The 18,813-nt window shown below is 34.1% G+C and overlaps 3 protein-coding genes across 12 annotated transcripts; 2 read left to right on the top strand and 1 right to left on the bottom strand.

Annotated features, from left to right (window-relative positions):
• Positions 1-344: 344 nt before the first annotated feature.
• On the bottom strand, positions 345-8,459 carry LOC122572903 (phosphatidylinositol 4,5-bisphosphate 3-kinase catalytic subunit delta isoform). Of its 2 annotated transcripts, none has more exons than XM_043738571.1 (11): positions 7,970-8,459; positions 7,571-7,889; positions 7,007-7,465; positions 3,968-4,399; positions 3,436-3,866; positions 3,003-3,296; positions 2,613-2,891; positions 2,217-2,486; positions 1,806-2,120; positions 1,261-1,723; positions 345-1,173 (listed from the first exon to the last, which is right to left on the bottom strand). In XM_043738571.1, the coding sequence occupies exons 2-11, from the start codon at positions 7,712-7,714 to the stop codon at positions 1,042-1,044; spliced, it is 3,219 nt and encodes a 1,072-aa protein (XP_043594506.1). In that variant the 5' UTR covers positions 7,715-7,889; positions 7,970-8,459; the 3' UTR covers positions 345-1,041. The 2 variants fall into 2 exon arrangements, with proteins under 2 accessions (XP_043594506.1, XP_043594507.1); XM_043738572.1 differs by having other exon boundaries at positions 8,222-8,459.
• On the top strand, positions 4,314-7,005 carry LOC122572904 (protein Spindly). 2 transcript variants are annotated; one of them, XM_043738574.1, is made up of 7 exons: positions 4,314-4,686; positions 4,751-5,044; positions 5,136-5,439; positions 5,545-5,665; positions 5,731-6,040; positions 6,168-6,324; positions 6,396-7,005. In XM_043738574.1, the coding sequence occupies exons 2-7, from the start codon at positions 4,785-4,787 to the stop codon at positions 6,906-6,908; spliced, it is 1,665 nt and encodes a 554-aa protein (XP_043594509.1). In that variant the 5' UTR covers positions 4,314-4,686; positions 4,751-4,784; the 3' UTR covers positions 6,909-7,005. The 2 variants fall into 2 exon arrangements, with proteins under 2 accessions (XP_043594509.1, XP_043594508.1); XM_043738573.1 differs by having other exon boundaries at positions 4,314-5,044.
• A 183-nt stretch (positions 8,460-8,642) lies between the features above and the next one.
• LOC122572900 (nuclear pore complex protein Nup98-Nup96) lies at positions 8,643-18,762 on the top strand. Of its 8 annotated transcripts, XM_043738558.1 has the most exons (28): positions 8,673-8,852; positions 8,924-9,054; positions 9,325-9,399; positions 9,490-9,699; positions 10,005-10,247; positions 10,341-10,544; positions 10,869-10,952; positions 11,093-11,272; positions 11,398-11,537; positions 11,647-11,962; positions 12,131-12,314; positions 12,402-12,513; positions 12,615-12,755; positions 12,851-13,903; positions 13,982-14,125; positions 14,213-14,327; positions 14,423-14,566; positions 14,663-14,845; positions 14,920-15,096; positions 15,184-15,413; positions 15,504-15,750; positions 16,003-16,140; positions 16,234-16,504; positions 16,609-16,875; positions 16,994-17,314; positions 17,509-17,606; positions 17,710-17,956; positions 18,037-18,762. In XM_043738558.1, the coding sequence occupies exons 3-28, from the start codon at positions 9,369-9,371 to the stop codon at positions 18,215-18,217; spliced, it is 5,661 nt and encodes a 1,886-aa protein (XP_043594493.1). In that variant the 5' UTR covers positions 8,673-8,852; positions 8,924-9,054; positions 9,325-9,368; the 3' UTR covers positions 18,218-18,762. The 8 variants fall into 8 exon arrangements, with proteins under 8 accessions (XP_043594494.1, XP_043594493.1, XP_043594499.1 ...); XM_043738559.1 differs by lacking the exon at positions 8,924-9,054 and having other exon boundaries at positions 8,643-8,782; XM_043738564.1 differs by having other exon boundaries at positions 8,673-9,054; positions 10,869-10,931.
• Positions 18,763-18,813: the final 51 nt, after the last annotated feature.

The raw sequence follows: 18,813 nt of genomic DNA, 5'->3' as shown, positions 1-18,813 counted from the left end.
TAATTGCATTCGATATAACTATTTTCTCTTATTTCATTTTCATTATTTCGTTTTCATTATACGTGTATGTTCGTTTAAGCTAATTCTCTTATTATTCTCCCTTTCTTTTCCTTTTAATTCTCATCTATGTATATTTATTTGCAAAATTCTGAAATTACACCGTCTAAGGTATAAACATTGTTTCAAAAGATCAAACCCTACACGTCAGCGTACGCATTTATACCTCTTTCCTAGCTTTTCTGTTTATATTCGGTACAAGTAAAATAATTTAATACTGTAAAACAGACATTTCATAGATTTTTTTTATAAAGGTTGTTCGAATAACAAAGAAGAAAAACAAAAGATGAAGAATAACTTCGTTTATTACAATCGATACAATAGTATTCCAGGATTCAGAAATTTCGTGGATTATTCAAAGTTTATTCCAAGCCTTCGACCATTCTTTGTTACAATCAGAAGATTATAAGACTGCTGGTAGAATAGCACAGCCGTGATACTGCAACAATCTTGTCAGGCGAGCAAATTGTCTTGAAACATTCCTTTCAAAGTAACGCCTGCTTATCTCCTGTTTATGAGAATCCTGCGATCGCAATGTCAACCAATGATATGTACTATACACGTATTTCGCTTCTATTTTCCGTCCACTTATCATAAGTGGCAAAAAGGGGGGTGTAGCATATAAATGTACAATAAAGAATCAAACGCCTGTGCGTGCGTAGTATGTGATAATGTGTATGAAATATAGAGAAAGAAATAAAGAGGGAAAGAAAAGGAGTCAGAGAGGAGGCGTGGGGATAAGGATGCGCACGCGTTACGGTTATACGGCAACGAGAAAAATAGTTGCTGGTGATCAACAAAATCTGTCTAATCATTCCATCGTTTACGTCTCTTCTTTACAGCAAACATGTATACTCTTTCCGTCAAGAATCATTCATCATCCAAATCAAGTTTTGCACATTTGAATGATACGATGGCACTTGTTCGTCGATAAGCATGTGCCAATCGAATTCATTCGTTTCAATTTGTTTTATTTTGTTCCGCTCATGTCGTTTTATTGTTTTTCGACATATTATGTGAAGCCCAGTTTAACGAAGTTTTCCACGAATTACAAAGAGCTTCGTCAAATTTACTCCTAAAATGTTTTTGTGCCTCGCTTTCAGACATCTCAAGTACCTATTTATGAACAATCGCATCAAACCTCTAACTAACATATGTACTCTTTCTAAATTCAGAAGGAAAGAAAAAAAACTGATAACGTACCAGAGTATCTCTTAAATAATTAAGATCTTTTTCTGATGATAATTCAGGTAATCCCGTTGATATCATCATAGCAAACAACGATAATATTAGACCTCCATGTTGTCGTAGAACGAGGAAAGCTTGTTCGCAGTGACTCTGAAATCGTTGAAATTCAACTGCTTGACCCTTCTTTGTCTGACCCTTATTTATTACATGTACGAAATCATTGGTCAACACGAAGGGCACGCGTTCACGCCTGAATCCAAATTTCTCTTTAAAGTGTCCAAGTATGTGACCAAAATCAACGTGAAACAATTGACCGGTCTTCTTCACCATTATATTATCCGAATGTCTATCCGCAATTCCGAGAACATACGTAGCCACGCAATAACCCGCGCAGCTTAAAGTAAATTCTTCGATAGCCCTATTCAACGCTGTCTCGGTGTGATTATGGTCTTTCAACCAAGCAAGTAAAGATCCTCGCCTATAGTGATACAAAAATAATTTGAAGAATATAATACAGATTGTGTGTCGTAAAGATACATAATATCTCTATTTGAATATACCTAAAAGCAGCAGTTGCCGAAAAAGTGCCTTTTTCCTTTTGAATATTTGCAATCGTTTCTGCATTTAGAACCACCTCGATCATGCCAACTCTATTTTCCGTTGATATGCAACCGTAAGGATTCATACGTAAATCCAGACCTTCTTTTTTCCACAGCTTATCCATGATTCGTAACATCTGCAGCGTAAGCATATCTTGTCTCAAATCATCTCCATGTTTCAATATCAAGTAAATATCATCACCGAACGGATCAGCATTTTCAAAAACTAACCAAAGTGGCCGCATCTTGCTGTCCATTACTCTACATTTCTCGATTCTGTAAACGATTGATATTTTTGTAAAAAGCCCAATGTAAATAATAAAGTTGCTTAAGGTAATGAATTCTGCGTATCATCTTAATGCAAAATCTTACTTAATGCGTTTCCATCGAAAACTTGGATCCAATGGATTTAAAACGTTTGACAGCGCATCTTGACAATGAGGTTCTTGAATAAATTCTTGAAATCCTTGTAACGTGGCTTTCCGATCTTTTCGCTGTTTTGTTTGTTCAGAAGCACATTTCAATTTGCCCAAACATTCCATTTGTTTAAACAGCGATCGCATATGCTGTTGGCTTCCTCTACAATACGCTTCTAATATTAAACCAAAACGAACTGATACAGCACCCACTTGCATCTCCGATCTAGCAAAGAATGTTCATAAAAGAGAAATAAGTGATTATATAAGGTATAAGTGAACTCGAAGAAATATGATGAGTACGAAATAAAAGAAATGAATCGAATACAAATGGAAAATATACAATACCAACCTAAGATGCCAGAATAAGAAATGACCAATGCTTCGATTGTTGAGAGCGCGTCTCAGTAGAAACTCCGTCAGTTCACAAGATAAATAATTTTCGTGTTTTAACGCTTGTACCAGCTGCAATAGATAAAGGCTCAAATCTTCGTCGCTGACATCCATTAAACAACGCACAGCAAAACTTCGAACATTTTGATCAGCGTAAGCATAATCCAATAATTCAAGTGCCTTTTCGACGGGTAATTTGGGCCACTGTTGCACCAGCGCCGTAGCTTCAGCTACTTCCCTGTATACGTCGAGAATCGGAAAGTAGATTTAAACGTTCTCTTTTTCTATGAAAATGGACGATGTTAAAATAACTCCTATCATTTGGTATTTCGAATATCTAGATTTTCACCTATGATCATTCCATTCCACGCAGTGCAACAATCTGGCCAACAGCGTGGGTATCTCAAGAAGACAGTGATGCCTTAATGTCCACATTATCTTTCTTTCTTGTTCGTGAAGCTCGTGTAGTGGATCTCTATCCGCTAATAATCGAAGTTGCTCGAGTTGTTGAAGCTTACCGACATCAGATTCTTGATCAGGTTCTTCTTGGATCGAACGTTCGGCAGATGATTCCCGTAACTTTCTCGCATATTCCACCATTTTCTCCGGAGTTGGATAAAGAACGGATTTGTCTTTCCCATAACTAATGGAAATACGCAGACAGACAAACAACTCGAATGTATATAGGATAACGGAAGCGGAGTATAGAAACGGAGATTTTTCAAAAAATAAAAAGAAGAAAGGAGAAAGAAGAGAAAGAAAGAATAAAAAGACTTACTTACTTTGGAAATGTCAACATTAAAGCAGCCGCTCTATCTATATGGGGATTTGAGACTACTGTTCCGAGAGGGTGCAGAAGATCGTCGTTTTGCATGTCCTCGGCATACGTCCACGTATAGAGAGTCATTGCTCCCGTTTTTAATTGAGATTTAAAGTCATATATGGTTGTATTCGCCCAGCATAATGGATTTATAAAAAACTCCTGTTTGGTATCTTTAACTAATCTACGACTTTTCAGTCCTTTCGCAGTCTTACTAATTTCATATAGAACAAAACACAGCCTAGCCATTCGCGGTATATCCCGCACTTTTATATCAAACCTCAACGGTTCTTCCCATTCGCAACTTCCGTCAGAACTGACAATAGTTTCTTTAGTCTTCTGGCTTTCACACAGAGATTTTCCACCATGAAAAAGGCCAGCTTGAAGGCCAATCTGTGGAAACGAAAATTAAAGAAGAAATATAAATCAGCTACTGTAAAAGATGATATCTCGAAACAAGTCACGTTTACCGATTACGGAAACGTGATTTATACCTCAACGGTACGATGAGCTGCATCGCAGTTTAATCGTGATATACCATTCACAGTAAAAACAAACGGTTCCTCTATTTTCCAAGCAGATATATGTTTACCCTTCTTACGTAGAGTTAACGTAGAAAAGGAAGGCCTTGTACGTTGTAAGGTATCTACTTCTACGTTCTCTGCAGTACTTTCTTGATCAACACAGACGCTATCTCTATTTAGGGTAACCAATGTAGGAGTAATATCTTTCGCTAAACAATCTTGAATATAACTAAACTGTATTAAAGGATAATCTCCAATTAAATACTCTTCCTGTCCGCAAACCTTCAAAGTAAAATCGTTTGGGTGTCCTTTCGACATTAACGTGTTTGCTCGTTTATTTAAAATAGATACCAATAACTGATATGGCGTCGTAGTGTGTGGTATTTGAAATGTGAAGGCCGTCTGAAATCAAATTGCAGTTGCACGCAAATATTGTACATATGTCCTTTAGGAAGATAAAATAGCTTTTGTCTTTTAACGTTTAGTTTCAAATGTTCCGCTTTTTAATGTATAGGCGGAACGGAACCGGAAATAATTGAAATAAGGATCGAAGAAGTAGAAAGTGGGGGGCAGATGAAGAGAGAGGGAGAAAAGAAATTGAAATAGAAAAGAAAAGCATATCAACAACAGAAGTCTGTGCTTTTTACATACCAACTGTAATTGGAAAGAAACCACAATGAATTGGTTAGGTAAGATAAACAACGTGTGCGTGTGCCGAATGTTGATTTTTCAATAACGTTCGTCGTGTTTAAGTTTGAATGTACAAAAGGGAACTTAACCTTTAACTATGTCGGCACGAGATTCAATGAATGAAGGGTGCAATGAAGAATATATCGGAGATTCTGAAATACTTAATCAGAGTCATTCCTATAATGTATTAAAAGCTGAATACGAAAAATGCAGACAAGAGAATCATGATCTAAAACGGAAACTTCGAGTAAACGAAGCAATGCTACGGGAGGTTCATGAGGCAAATGAAATACTTGAACGTTCTCATGATCAACGAATTTCCGAGAAAAAACAATATATTTTAAAAGTCGACGAAAAGTAAATATACGCAATTTCTATGTAGCAAACAATCGTTTGTTAATCTCTTTTTGCTAGGTTCTTCTTCTATTCTATTTGTTTTTCGTTTTAGACGTCGCACTGTCGCGAAAGAGTATGAAAACACAATTTTGAATCTAGAAACGAAATTAGAGCAACAAGCGGAAGAAATTGAAAAATTACGACAATGTGCTGATCAATGTATAAAGACTGAATGCGAAGCTGTTATCGTAGATCAATTCGCAGATCTTTCTTTAGAAACAGACAACATCTCCTTAAAGAAACGCATCGATGAACTTTTATCGATACTAGAAGAAGAAAGAAAGAAATATGAATACGCGGAAGAATCGATCGCGGAATTAAAATCTCGATGCGACCATTATGAACATTATACTCGAGTGAGGAGCGAATTATTCATGTATTTGATATTGAAAATCAAATTATTTATACCCGTGATCGTAAATCTCATAAAATAAAATGCAAAATCCTTTTTCTATCGATAGAGTATCAAAGAACAACTAGCGGAGAAAGATCAAACTTTGGAAGAAATTCGCGCAGAGCTTTCTTTGAAACGTACAGAGCTGGAATCACTTCAAATGGATCCTGCATGTAAATTGCGCAAAGGTAAGCGCCGATGCAAATTATGCAATTTCATTACTGTCACAGTCTATGTCTCACCTTTTTCTCAGGCAATTCAATATTTGCTGAAGTGGAAGATCGTCGGCAGAATGTAATGAGTAAAATGAATGTATTACGTGAAAAGTACATGGAACTCAAACGCATATGTAAATCACAAATTATGGAGATCAAAAAACTGAGAACAGAACGTGTTGCAACACTTAGGAAGTTGGATAATGACGCAGATCATACATTTACAGAAAATGAGGAATTAATTAAGAAATACAAAAGTAGAATATCAGATCTTGAAAACAAATTGAAAATTGAAATCAAGAAAAATAGTAATTCGAAACAATTGAATTGTGGCGATACATCTTTTAGGTACAAAATGTTAATCAAATTATATTATGAAATTATGAAATTCTGCAATAATCAATATGTTTTAGTTCATTGCTGTCTTTTTGTACTTTCTTGTTTCTATTTTTCTGTTCTATTTTCGAAACTATAGGTACTTTCAATCTCTGGTAGATACTCAGAAAAGAGAAATGGAAGAACTTCGTATAAAAGTTGAAGATCTTTGTACAAAACTTCTGATGCAAGAAGAAACAAAAATGAACATCACCAAACAACTACATTATTGGCGTTACAAAGCTTCCTCTTTGGAGGTAATTGTTTTCATTTTTGGTGCCTATAGAAATGAGAATGATCTTGCGTAACCATTTTTATATTTTTATAGGTTCAAATGTATGCTGTGCAAGCAGAATCGAGATTAGATCTTATGAATGATGCAGAACATGAAGTTTCAATCAAAGATCTCACACATAAGGCAGAACATGAAGTTTCAAATGTACTCAAAGATCTCACACATAAGTATAATACTGGTGCAACAATTGACGAAAAACAATCCACTTCTAACCAAAGAATAAAAAGTTCTGCTCATGCACTTCCATTAAATTATTCTCTTGAAATTGAGCATACTGGTTGTTCGATTGAGAATCCAGAAGAATATAAAACCCACAAACAATTAACAGACAAAGAAAATAGCAACAGTACTAGCAGTGATGTAAAAGTCAAGATTATTACACCAAAAAGATCATGCAAATTTGAACATAACCAAAGTACTAATAACGATGAGAACAAACCTTTCCACTCTGTGGAGAATACAGCCATTAAGAAGAGTAAGGTCTCACCAAGCACAACAGAACATGAATATCCTGTTGTTTACATACCAACTAATTTCAATGATTAATAAAAATTTGTTATATAACATGCATACCCGATATAGAGAAATATTTTAATTTTTATATACAAGTGACAATAAACGTAATAAAGCAACTGTTTTCTTACCTCTGTATTCTCAAATTTAGTGACAAGAACAATATTCCCATCCTTTAATCGACATTCAATATTTTTTGGTATTGTGGCAGTTGGTGCTAATCGGGTAGGAAACTGGTAACGTACTTTTTCCATCCAAGACTTCTTTTGTCTTGCCATTGCAACTTCATCTCCTAAAACTCTCATTTTCCACCTGAAGTCATTCACTTCTGAATTCTTTAAGGCTGTAAACTCGTGTAATCCTTTTCCAATGAGAAGACCAATTTGAGAATCTAAATTTCTATCGCTTTTAACACCTTCACGCTCTATAACTTTAAGCACAGAACAAAATGGTTTTATATCACATAAACGTCTCGTTTCATCTCGTAGTTCTTCTGCTTCTGCATTAGAGTTGATACATGAAAATACATAGGACGGAGCATCTTTTAATGTACCATGAAGAGGATATTTGCTGGCTTCATCCCAGAGGTCCTATGTAAAAATATGTATTGACATTGATATTTTAAGTTACTCTTGTTTATAGCATATAAAAAAACAATATTAGTCTTGTTATGTTTTATTATATTTTTGACCTACCTCTTTAATTTCGGCCAAAGTGATATTGCGATTAGTCTCTAAGGGTATAACGACCCCATTTGGCATTAAACAAGTTAGTTCAACAACTTCTGTGGGTGATTTTGCCCAAAAATTGTAAGTATACGCACTCGGTATATGTACCATCGTGTTAAATCTTCTCTTTAGGATGTAGAAAAATTTAATAAAATACAAAGAACCGTAGCTCAAATGCAATTAATTGAAGAAAAAAACACGAAATGTATCGTGCAAGTCGCATCGCGACCGAAAGTATCCTTTCTCTTTTAAGCAATATGACTTCATTGAAACGTTTGATAACAAGCTGTATAATACAGAAAACAATCATACGATCAACATATCTTTTATATGGATCTTTTTCTTCATTTTTACAACCATACATACGACTGTAAATTTTATTCAACTATGAATTTCGTAAAGTTGTATACTGAGGCTAAATAGTAAACTTGCTTGGTTTTTTTACTAATTGTTATCGATTGTATTTGTAAAGTACAGTCCATCGATATCTATTGTGTGCTTTAATACAAAATGTAACTTTGTTCGACTTGGATCACAACTAATGTCCATACAATCGCTTCTTTCTGTGTACGATACACTACTAGTCAGCCATTATTTTTATAAATGCATTCTACCCACCTACTTACACGTACATTTCAGTATATACGTGTATATCAAAGCAAAATTAGTCTCTTTTTCTATTGGGTCTCATTTCAATCGGATTCTATGATGCTGTTTCTTTAACTTCTTCATAATGCCTTTTAACTTATACTTCTTACTGTATATTTAATTTAATAATCTCATATCATAATACAATATTTCTAGTCCAAATATTGATCATTGTTTAATTTCACTATACAAAATAAAAACATAAATATACGATAATAATCTAAAAGTCCCTACTTGGCTCCGAATTAAAAAAGTTCTAGATGTTGTTATTTGTTAATTCAATTTGACAAAAAGATCTCTAAATACAGATCAATCAATGTGAAACGTGACATACTAATTGTAGAACTTTTTTACCTTTTATTTTGTCTACCCTGCTGGTTACCGATTTATTCGCATGAAAATTATAATATCGTCACTGTATTATCGATTGACTTTCGAGGTTTGCCATTTTACGACGTATATTATGCGCACTTACGTGATATCTACGAATTTTACGTGTCTATAATTCAGTATCAATAATCAGCAGTCGAGGTAGTTGAAACGTATGAATCCCGCGAAACTATATATTGTCGCTTTTCATATATCGTTTGTTGAATTCTTGGTAATATCATCAAAAATTTCATTTGTGTAACCTCTTTATCAAGTAATTATTTGTATCAAAACAAATTTTAGAAGATGTACAGTTTGAGAAGAATTCGTTTCATAAAATTATAACAGACGATTTTAATGTACTCATAACAATTCTTCGACAAATGCTCAATTACAGTGAATGACAATTTATTCTTACTTCTGGCGTCTTAACGGTAACTTTCTTAACGTTCTAAGAAAAAAAGAGAATGAAAATAGAGATCATAGTGTTATCGCGCGTAAATCTTGTGCATTTCCGTATCACATTTTAGTTTCATCAAGTTAATAGATTTCAGAGAATACTGCAAAATTTATAATAATACTTGAGTATACATTATTTAATATATTGTTTTATAGTTTTAGTAAATTTGAATCCGATATAACGATGGATTTTATTATTTCAAAATATTTGTTTTGAACTTTTTTTATTTACTATTATATTGCAGGTGCCAATAAATATTAAAAACAAATTAGGATCGTCCTATTAAGCATGTTTGGTCAAACTGGAAATACCTCTTTTAGTAAGTAAAACGAATTATATCTGTATTTTGTATTCCCTATCTTCTTTTATGTCCTTATGTAAATCCTGTTTTAATTCATCTTTATCATAGGTAGTTTTAATACACCAACGCAATCCAGCCCATTTGGGCAATCTGCGTTTGGTAAACCAATCACTACAACAAGTTTTGGTTCTGGTGCTACACCAGTCTTTGGCAGTGGCAATACTTCTCTCTTTAGTTCAAAGCCTGCAGGTTCTACCACTGGTGGCTTGTTTGGCAATACTACAACTCCACCTGCATTTACTCAACCATCTTTTGGAGGTAGCGATTCATAGATCATTCTACTAGCTGTAATTCAAAAGTATTTATCCATATAAATATTTGTAAAAAATATAAAATATCATTTTGCTAGCATTGATTTATAATTATCAACATACTGTCTTTCGTCTTTTTTACTGATCCTTAAATACAGTTAATAATTTGATCAACATAATGAATATAGTAAAAGTTTAAATTTTGTTATGTCTGTATATTTTTCTTGATTTGCAATATGATCGAATTTTATTTGTGTAAATGAAAATTTCAGGTAACGAATTGTTGTTATACTAAAATTTTCTTTTCTATAGGGTTTGGTACAACAAATACAAATACCAATTTATTTGGCTCCCAGCAGAATGCAAGTACAAATCTTTTTGGTACAAACACTGCAACGTCAGCATTTGGTCAATCGAATAAACCAGCTGGATTTGGTTTTGGTACCACATCTGGTACAAATTTATTTGGGCAACCCCAACAATCAGCTCAGCAAACCACACCTTTTGGGCAAAGCAGTACCACTGGAAATACAAATTTATTTGGTGCAACACCTGGTATGCTTATAATTTATAGTTATATAAGCTATAAGAAAGATCTATTCTACTATTTGATCTAGAAAGACAGATTTGAGAAGAATCTCATTCTAGGTTTTGGCAATACGAACACAGCAACCACAAGTATAACTGGTACTGTCGTTAAATTTGCTCCTATGATTACTACCGATTCCATGTCCAAGAATGGTATATCTCATACTATATCGGTGAGACATTGTTGCATTGCGACAATGAAAGAATATGAATCAAAGTCTTACGAAGAGTTACGTTTTGAAGATTATTCTGTGGGACGAAAAGGTAAAAATTATCACGATCTACTCTAACTACATAATCCAATTAATTTAAATTTTTACATATCTATAATAATATTCTCCTGATACTTAAACATGATATTATATATGTCGAGTGATTACGAACAATACGAATGCGTGTGCGCGAGTGTTAGTATGCGCGGTTGACGCACAGAGTCGCGTGAAGATTTAACTGACTCTATAAGATGGACTCTATCAGAGTGCTGTGTTATTGATGAGCAAGAAAGTTTTAACTAAATGTGTTGTGTTCTCTATTCGATTACACGAATCCTACATATATCATGTTATTTGTGTTTCCTTTGATGCTTAGGACCCAGTACAGGAATCTTTGGTGCACCAGCACAACCTTCACCTTTTGGTAATGCAGGGGCAGGTACTAGTACTGCAACAACGGGTAAAATATTCTAATGCAAATTAGTTATTGCATATTTATTAGATATTATACTTCAGGACTAAATAGCTTAACGTTTATTCTTAAAATTGAACTATTCCTATTGTTTATCTCCTCGATAATTGTTCCATATTTTAAATTAGGCTTTGGTGGAATGAGCGCTGGTTTTGGAGCGACCACACAGTCTGGCTCAAGTGGTCTCTTTGGAAAGCCTATAAGTACTTTTGGTACACCCTCGACAACAACAACAAATAATTTTGCTTTTAATTCTACTCCAAGCACTAATCTGTTTGGTACTAATACCCAGAATAAACCATTTGGTAGTAAGTATCTAATTTTCCAAATACCATTGGTAATTTTTGTTGTTGCTAATGTCACTTTAGAATTACTATATCGGTGTCGGTAAACACGTCTGTATAAATTATTTATATGCGCAAAATACAACTAGTCTTATCTACAGCAGCAGCTCCAACCCCACTTTTTGCAACCAGCAATACTAACCAAACTGCTGGTACAGGTTTCGGTGGCATTAATACGGGTCAAAATACTGCTTTCGGCTCCGCATTTGGTTCAACGCAACCGAATCAGGTAATACAAAGAAGAAATGAGAGAAAATTTTTATTAACCATCAATCATAACCGTCGATTGTAATTGTATTCTGATCGATGTTAACATTCTTATATTTATCTTCTTACAGAGTATTGGTCTATTTAACCAAAACAAATCAGCTTTTAATGCACCTTCCACATCGTCTAGCACTGGGTTTTCCACTTTTGGTCAGACACCAATGAGCAATACGGGTACACCTTTATTCTGTTCTAAATCAACTGGAACGATAGGTTTCGGGGTAAATTCGACTTTCGGTTCGACTGCACCATCGACTTTTGGAACTGCACCAGGCTTCACTGCAGGTCAAAATTCCGGTACTTCGTTGTTTAATACACCTTTTAAGCCTGCAGGACAAACATCTGGATTTTCTTTTGGTTCAACTTCTACACCATCGTCCGGACTCGGTAAATTATTTATATGCTAGTCTTTAATGTGACTATCAATGCATTACGACAATTTCAAATTTCAGTAGCCTTATATTTATTTTGTTTTATAAAGTTTATCTGTATATAATTTTCCAATAGAATAGTAAATTGAATAAAAATGTTGTTGAATATAAATTTATTTTATAGGTACAAATACGGGTTTAATGTTGGGTAGTGGCTCTACTTTATTTGGTCAGCAAAAATCAAGCGGTTTGTTCGGGAACAGTGGCAATAATGCACCATTTAATACATCGGGGTCGTTTGGATCTTCAACTTTTGGAAATAATACAAATGTAGGAGCGGGTATTGGGACTGGATTACTCGGAGCTGGGTATTACATCGAATTTTTGACTATTTTTATTCACATCGATCACGCGATTGAAAGTATTTTAATATGTTTTGTATCTTATCATTATAGAAATACTACGAACCAAGTCAAAAGTTCCGGAACTGTGCCGGTGCATCAACAAATTTTAGCTTTGGTGTCTGCACCTTTCGGCGATTCACCGTTATTAAAAAATCTTTTACCAGTAAGTAGTTTTTAATATGTATGACTGAGAACTTATTTGAGAACTTATTAAGGCACATTTAAGTGATCTATAAATATTATTCGAATATGACATGACTTTAGGCTTCCGGTAAAACAGAAGAGTTATTAAAACCGGCAAACGCGCCATCCAAATTAATGAATGGTCAACAGTATAAGGTTACTGCTGATAATAAGTCTCCGAAAATCAAGGCCAAAGTTGTTACTCCTGCACAGTTATCTAAGGTAAAATATCGATGTAATAAGAATGTTTATGTAATTGAAACTTTCTCCGCTCATAACTTACATGTATCATACATATGTGTAATGAAATTTTGTAGAAGTCAATGTTCGAAGGTCTTGAAGAGGAAGATCCACTCTCGGAAGCATTTCAGCCTCGTCCAAATGCAAAGCGTTTGGTACTACGTCCGAAATCCATATCGAACTCAATAGTTCCATCGCCCACAGAAAGTTCACAAACTGTAGGGAGAAACTTACAATCTTCCGGAAAAGGAGAAGAGAAATCATCTGTAACAAATACATATATCGAAAATACAACTATCGAAACTGTAGATAAAGAAAATCATAGTCAAGATAATAATCGACAATTAGTAAACGATCGAAGATCATCTTTGTCTTGGTTGAAAACGAGCCTTCCACGAAATGCAAAAAATTTAGACGAAGAATCATACGAGGCTCAACGGTCGCTATTTTCTAGTCCGAACGCATTGTCCGAAGAGATGATAAACAATACTGTTACTGAATTGCGACCTTATGCTAACGCCAATTCATCAAATCAAAAGTGCTCTGAAATTAATACATCTGTGGATACGTCTTTAAAGAATTCATCTCTCGTTGATAAAACATGTACGGACATTGTGACTCAAAACTCTGATTCGAGTCAAGAATTGGACGAAAATTCCTTTTCGACGTTGCAAACTTCAAACTGGAAACCAAACGCGGCTAAAGTAACACTGAAACGTGCTGGTTACTATACAATTCCGCCGCTTGATAAATTAGACGAGTATGTTCGCGGTGAAACGTGTATTGTACCAAACTTCACTGTTGGGCGTGAAGATTATGGGAATGTGTATTTCCCTGAATCGTTTGATATATATGGCTTGAATTTAGACGAAATTGTACATTTTCGACACAAGGAAGTCATCATTTATCCAGATGATGAGAAGAAACCACCTAGTGGAGAAGGATTAAATCGTAAAGCACAAGTTACTTTAGACCAAGTATGGCCACACGATAAATCTCTACATAAGCCTATTACCGATCCGCATCGTTTAGCTGCGATGGATTACGAAGAAAAATTACGAAGAGTGTCAGCGAAACATGATACTAGATTCTTAGAGTATCGACCTGAAACTGGTTCATGGGTTTTTAAGGTAGCTTAAATCCCAAGCAGTTTTATAATCTTTCTAATCTCATATTCATATTTCTGTCATGGTTATATATCGTTTCAGGTAGATCATTTTTCTAAATATGGCCTAAGCGATTCAGATGAAGAAGATAATAATGTCCCTACAGCGAATGACACGAAAAGATTAAAATTGTGCGCAACTCAGCAAAAATGTGCAACCAAGCAGGAGCAATCAAAAGTAGTTTCAGTAAGACTGTTTTACTCGTTAATTACACAAAAATTGGAGTCCCTACACGATCCAAATTTTTACAATCAATTTCTTGTTTTTAATTAGAATAAAGATACTTCCAAGGCCAATGATTTAAAAACAGCGAATACAGACTATTCAGATTTAGATACACGTGGACTTCTCTTGGAAGCAATTGTCTCACGTCGGTCGTTTAGAACAGGTGCGTGAGATGTATAACTTTACATTCAATTCGATTACGAGTAATTCTATTGTATTTATTGTTACTATACTGTACGAAAAATTCTTTTTCAATAGATCAGAATCGTGAAAAACAACTACCGATAAGTCCAACTGGTGAGAATGCTCGCATTTTGGGTACAGACAGTCATAAACTGCAATTAATGAAGGCCAGCTTCTTTGATGGCAGCGACGAAGAGATTAACGAGGCTTATGATCAAGGTAAACTCTGATCGTGTTAAGATTATATTATTAATCTTTTAATTTATATAATGATGTTTATTCTTATTTAATATTGGAATATTATTACTATTTTAGAATCGAATCGCGCGTTATTTCTTCCCGATCGTAGAAGTTCTTTGCGATGTTTCACCAATACGCCACAAAAATTAGATGAAGATCAAAACTACGAACCAATTTACAGTCCGATGTTACGATCTAATTTGGCAATTCATCGGACGCCAACTATTGCTTATGAAGAATCGACCCTTTCGAAGACAGGTAATATCAGGTTGTATGCAAGATTAATATTTTGTACATTGTACAAGTTACAAGGGAATCAATTTGTGCTATAGATTCCAAATTGGAACGCTCGATGGACATCGTTGTTAAGACATCAACGATATATGAAAAAGGTTTGCCGGATCCTTCGATAACTCCGGTGACTACAATTCTTCGATGTATTTCTGAAGTGATTCCGTTATCAAAATCTATTATACATAAACTGGAATCTCGCTCTGTTGCTGATATTGGTAAGCAGCTTTTATCACATTCGTATTTATTAAGAATTCGTGTAGATAATGTAAATAATTATATGTTATTCCTATGTATTAATTTAGGCATACAAATGGGAAGGAGGTTTAAACCAAGCTGGGGACGTGGTTTAACATTACTTACATTGAGTACGAAGAAACAGGCTGACGATGTACTATTAAATAATTCTTTTGAACAAATTGGATCTTACGTATGTGGTCGTTCTCCAGAAGATACAACATCCGTTGGGATAGTCCAACGTATACAAATTTTGGGTGGTAGTGGAACCGGCGAAGAACGCATTAAGACATTCAAAGTAAGTTTCATTTTTAAGTAGTTACATTATTTAGAATTAGACATTTTAATATTTATACTTTTATTTTCATTCTTTGTAACGTCATTTAAGGAAAGTATAGAAGGTCATCTAAAAATTCAGCTGTCACATCGTGTAATGAATCCAGATGGAGACTGTCTAATTTTTGACGTAGATACAGATATTAATAAGGCGAGCATGGCTTTACACGCACATTGTAGTTTAGCCGAAGAATTTGCGGAACAGTTTGCCACAGATTCCTTTGCTTCCTATGTTGCTAACGTTTGGAAACTCTGTGTAGCTCTTTGGGGAAATTTACCTGATGTAAACGTTGCCGCAGGTATGTATAATATGTATGTTAATTTATAACTTGATCGTTTAATTTTTAAAATGTATTATAATTCAAATTCAAATATAATATAATTTCTTCCTCCATCCCCTCTTTCGTTTATCTTTTCTCCTCTATCTGTAATCTTCCTTCCTCCGTTTTTTTTTTCATATATTTTTTGTTCCTGATATACGTCTGATATACTTATGAAGAAATTATGTAGAATACGTAACGAGCACATTCTTGTGTGTTTCATTATTTTAGAAAATTCAGAAGAGCATAGCGTCGTAATTGCGCGGCGAGAGGCAATCGGGGAATGGTTAAGAAACGTTATACGAAAAACTCTCGTGTTGGAGGATACTGATATTAATTATGAAACAAAGATATTGCTTTTACTATCTGGTATGTGTACCTGATAAGTATTGTATGCAATTATATAGAATTTCTGTCTTCTTTTCGACTTATTTTTCTATCGTCGTCTATTTGAAATTGCAGCTTTCGAATTAGAAGAGGCGTGTAAAATTGCAAGAGAAATGGGTGATCATTGTTTGGCCTTATTGATGGCGCAGCTGTGCAGTGGAATGCCAATAAAGGTATTAACACAGCAGCAAATTGCATTATGGCAAAATGCCGGTGTTGATGAAAACCTCTCGTTAGATCGGCTAAAGCTTTTTGCATTGGTGGCGGGTGAACCACCTAGTAAACATTGTCCAATCAATGTGTGTGAAGGTTTCGATTGGAAGAGATCGTTAGCTGTTCATTTGTGGTAAACATCAAATTTTCATAACATGATACAGTCATTTTTCTATTTTCATTAAAATATTACAATATACGTATATCCATATATTATATCGTTCGTGTATGGTGCAGGTATTTTTCATCTCCGACTGCTTCTATAAGAGACATATTAGACATTTACGAGGCCTCCTTCGATACAACCAAGACAAATGACGTTTATACGTCGATACCGAAACCCGAATACAAAGGAAACGATTTCGAACTTGAAATAAATAATGGGAAACCAATATATGATCTCTGTTTTCATCTTTTGAAGTTATTTTGCACTGGCAATCATACGTTAGGTGAATTATTGAATCCAGCAACACACACTGCTGATCCAATGGATTACAGACTCAGGTAATCGATCAATTTCTTTTCTGACAATTTCAAATTCAGTTTAATTTCGAATAATTAATAATCCGAAATAATTAATAAATAATTAATAATAATCCGAAATAAATTAATTTGATCGCAGTTGGCTGATGCAGCAAGTACTTTTAGCTTTGGGTTATTCACATCTTTCGGAACATGTTGCCATTTTGACACATGTTAATTTTGCTACACAATTAGAAGCATATGATCTCTGGCATTGGGCTATATTCGTAATGTTACATTTAAAAGATGCCGCAAAGAGGAAGACTGCGGTAATGAATTTATTGCAACGACATGTCGAAATAGACGATGCTAGCGATTGTCCTGATTTTATCGAGCGAGAAACGTTTTTACGGGAAGAATTGGGTATACCTTCGATTTGGATTCACCATGCGAAAGCCGTGAAAAGTTACGTAGCTAAAAGGTTAGTGGAGAGTTGGATCTATATTAATCATACAATACATGTTTATACATCAAATGTCGTTTCGCGCTAATGTAAACGCATGGTTGCAAAGATTTCACATTAAAAATGCAATACAATGCAAGAAATTCTAATAATAATAGAGTTTAATGTAATTCCTAACCCAATGTAAGGGAATCTTTTTTTCTTACTTGCAGATACGGGAAAGCAGCTTTCTATTTTATTCAAGCAGAACAGTGGAATAAGGCGCATGAAATTATTATTGAACATTTAGCAGCAGATGTTATAATAAACGGTATAATAAACGGTTTCATTATGAGCTAACGTTCAAACAGTGTGTTATCTCATTTTCATTATGTTAAAGTTATATGTATGACTTATTTTCAATTTTTGTTCAGAAAATTACGATTACCTGCGCAGCTTATTGCGTCCACTGACTCCTTTAGAATGCAGTAGCACTATAAGTGGTTGGACGTATCAAGGACAATTACTCTGGGAATATATGGAAATAACTATGAATGTTGAATCTTTGCTACGTAGTGCCGATCCACGTGGAATAAGTTCTAAATTGGAATCACTAAAACAACGATTGTCAAATCTTCCTTCCAAGATCAATCAATTTCCATGTTTAACTGCGAAACATAGGTAAACTGTTACATTTTCTATACAGAGCGTAAAAGATCAGCAAATCGTTAATATTTGAATATGATTATTCTTTGTGATAGGCTTTGTCAAGCGGAAATTGCAAAGAGAACGATACACTTAGCTAGGAGTTTGTTACAACTGAACGAGAATAAATCTACGTCGATATATCAATTGGTATCTCAATTACCATTGCCGGAAGACTATGCACAACAAGAGCTTCGTTTTGTCATTAATATGTGCGTGAACGAAATTATATATTAGGCAAAATAATTGTTTTTTCGCGGAAATCAACAATCTTCTCTCGGCCAAAATAGATATTTGTGGTGATACTTCTTTTTTCATGATTTTGTAATAATAATTAGAATGATTTATGAAACGATTTTATGATTTGTAACCACGATAATGGTGATAAAGATTGTAGTACAATTAATTACAACAATGGTAGTGATAACAACAATAATAATAATGATAGCGTCAATAATACATTCAATAGTTTAGATTTATAACTATAATTAACAATTAAGAATGTTTATACATATACATATATACATGCTAATTTGTTACTTAAGATATTCTATGTCTATAAATATTTAGATAAGTAAATAACAAGCGGAAAAGGACCAGAGAAATGACACGGTAAATGTTATAAGTTTAGATATTCAAACGATGCTTTTAATTCCATAAAGTGATAATTAAAATACGCATGTCATTATCTGATTGTTTTAATTTTAATTATAGGAAACATTTGAAAAATTTTTCGTTCTGTATTGTATGTATTTTCAGAATATAAACCAAGTATATTATTATTATTATGTTATTTATTTTGATATTAGTATGTTATATTGATTATTTAATTA

The sequence above is a fragment of the Bombus pyrosoma genome, linkage group LG11 (assembly GCF_014825855.1).
Source record: "Bombus pyrosoma isolate SC7728 linkage group LG11, ASM1482585v1, whole genome shotgun sequence".
NCBI classification, from domain to species: Eukaryota; Metazoa; Arthropoda; class Insecta; order Hymenoptera; family Apidae; genus Bombus; species Bombus pyrosoma.
Note: the sequence above shows the minus strand (reverse complement) of the source record. Positions and strands in the feature narration are given on the sequence as shown.

Coding starts and splice junctions, on each gene's coding strand:
- LOC122572900 (XM_043738559.1), top strand. CDS start 9,369: ATGTTTGGTCAAACTGGAAATACCTCTTTTA. Junction 9,400..9,489: donor AACTGGAAATACCTCTTTTA/GTAAGTAAAACG, acceptor TCTTTATCATAG/GTAGTTTTAATACACCAACG. Junction 10,953..11,092: donor TACTAGTACTGCAACAACGG/GTAAAATATTCT, acceptor ATTTTAAATTAG/GCTTTGGTGGAATGAGCGCT.
- LOC122572903 (XM_043738571.1), bottom strand. CDS start 7,714: ATGGTACATATACCGAGTGCGTATACTTACAATTTTTGGGCAAAATCA. Junction 4,400..7,006: donor CTAAATTTGAGAATACAGAG/GTAAGAAAACAG, acceptor ATTTGATTTCAG/ACGGCCTTCACATTTCAAAT. Junction 2,487..2,612: donor TTCTTATTCTGGCATCTTAG/GTTGGTATTGTA, acceptor ATTCTTTGCTAG/ATCGGAGATGCAAGTGGGTG.
- LOC122572904 (XM_043738574.1), top strand. CDS start 4,785: ATGTCGGCACGAGATTCAATGAATGAAGGGTGCAATGAAGAATATATC. Junction 5,666..5,730: donor TGCATGTAAATTGCGCAAAG/GTAAGCGCCGAT, acceptor CCTTTTTCTCAG/GCAATTCAATATTTGCTGAA. Junction 6,325..6,395: donor ACAAAGCTTCCTCTTTGGAG/GTAATTGTTTTC, acceptor ATATTTTTATAG/GTTCAAATGTATGCTGTGCA.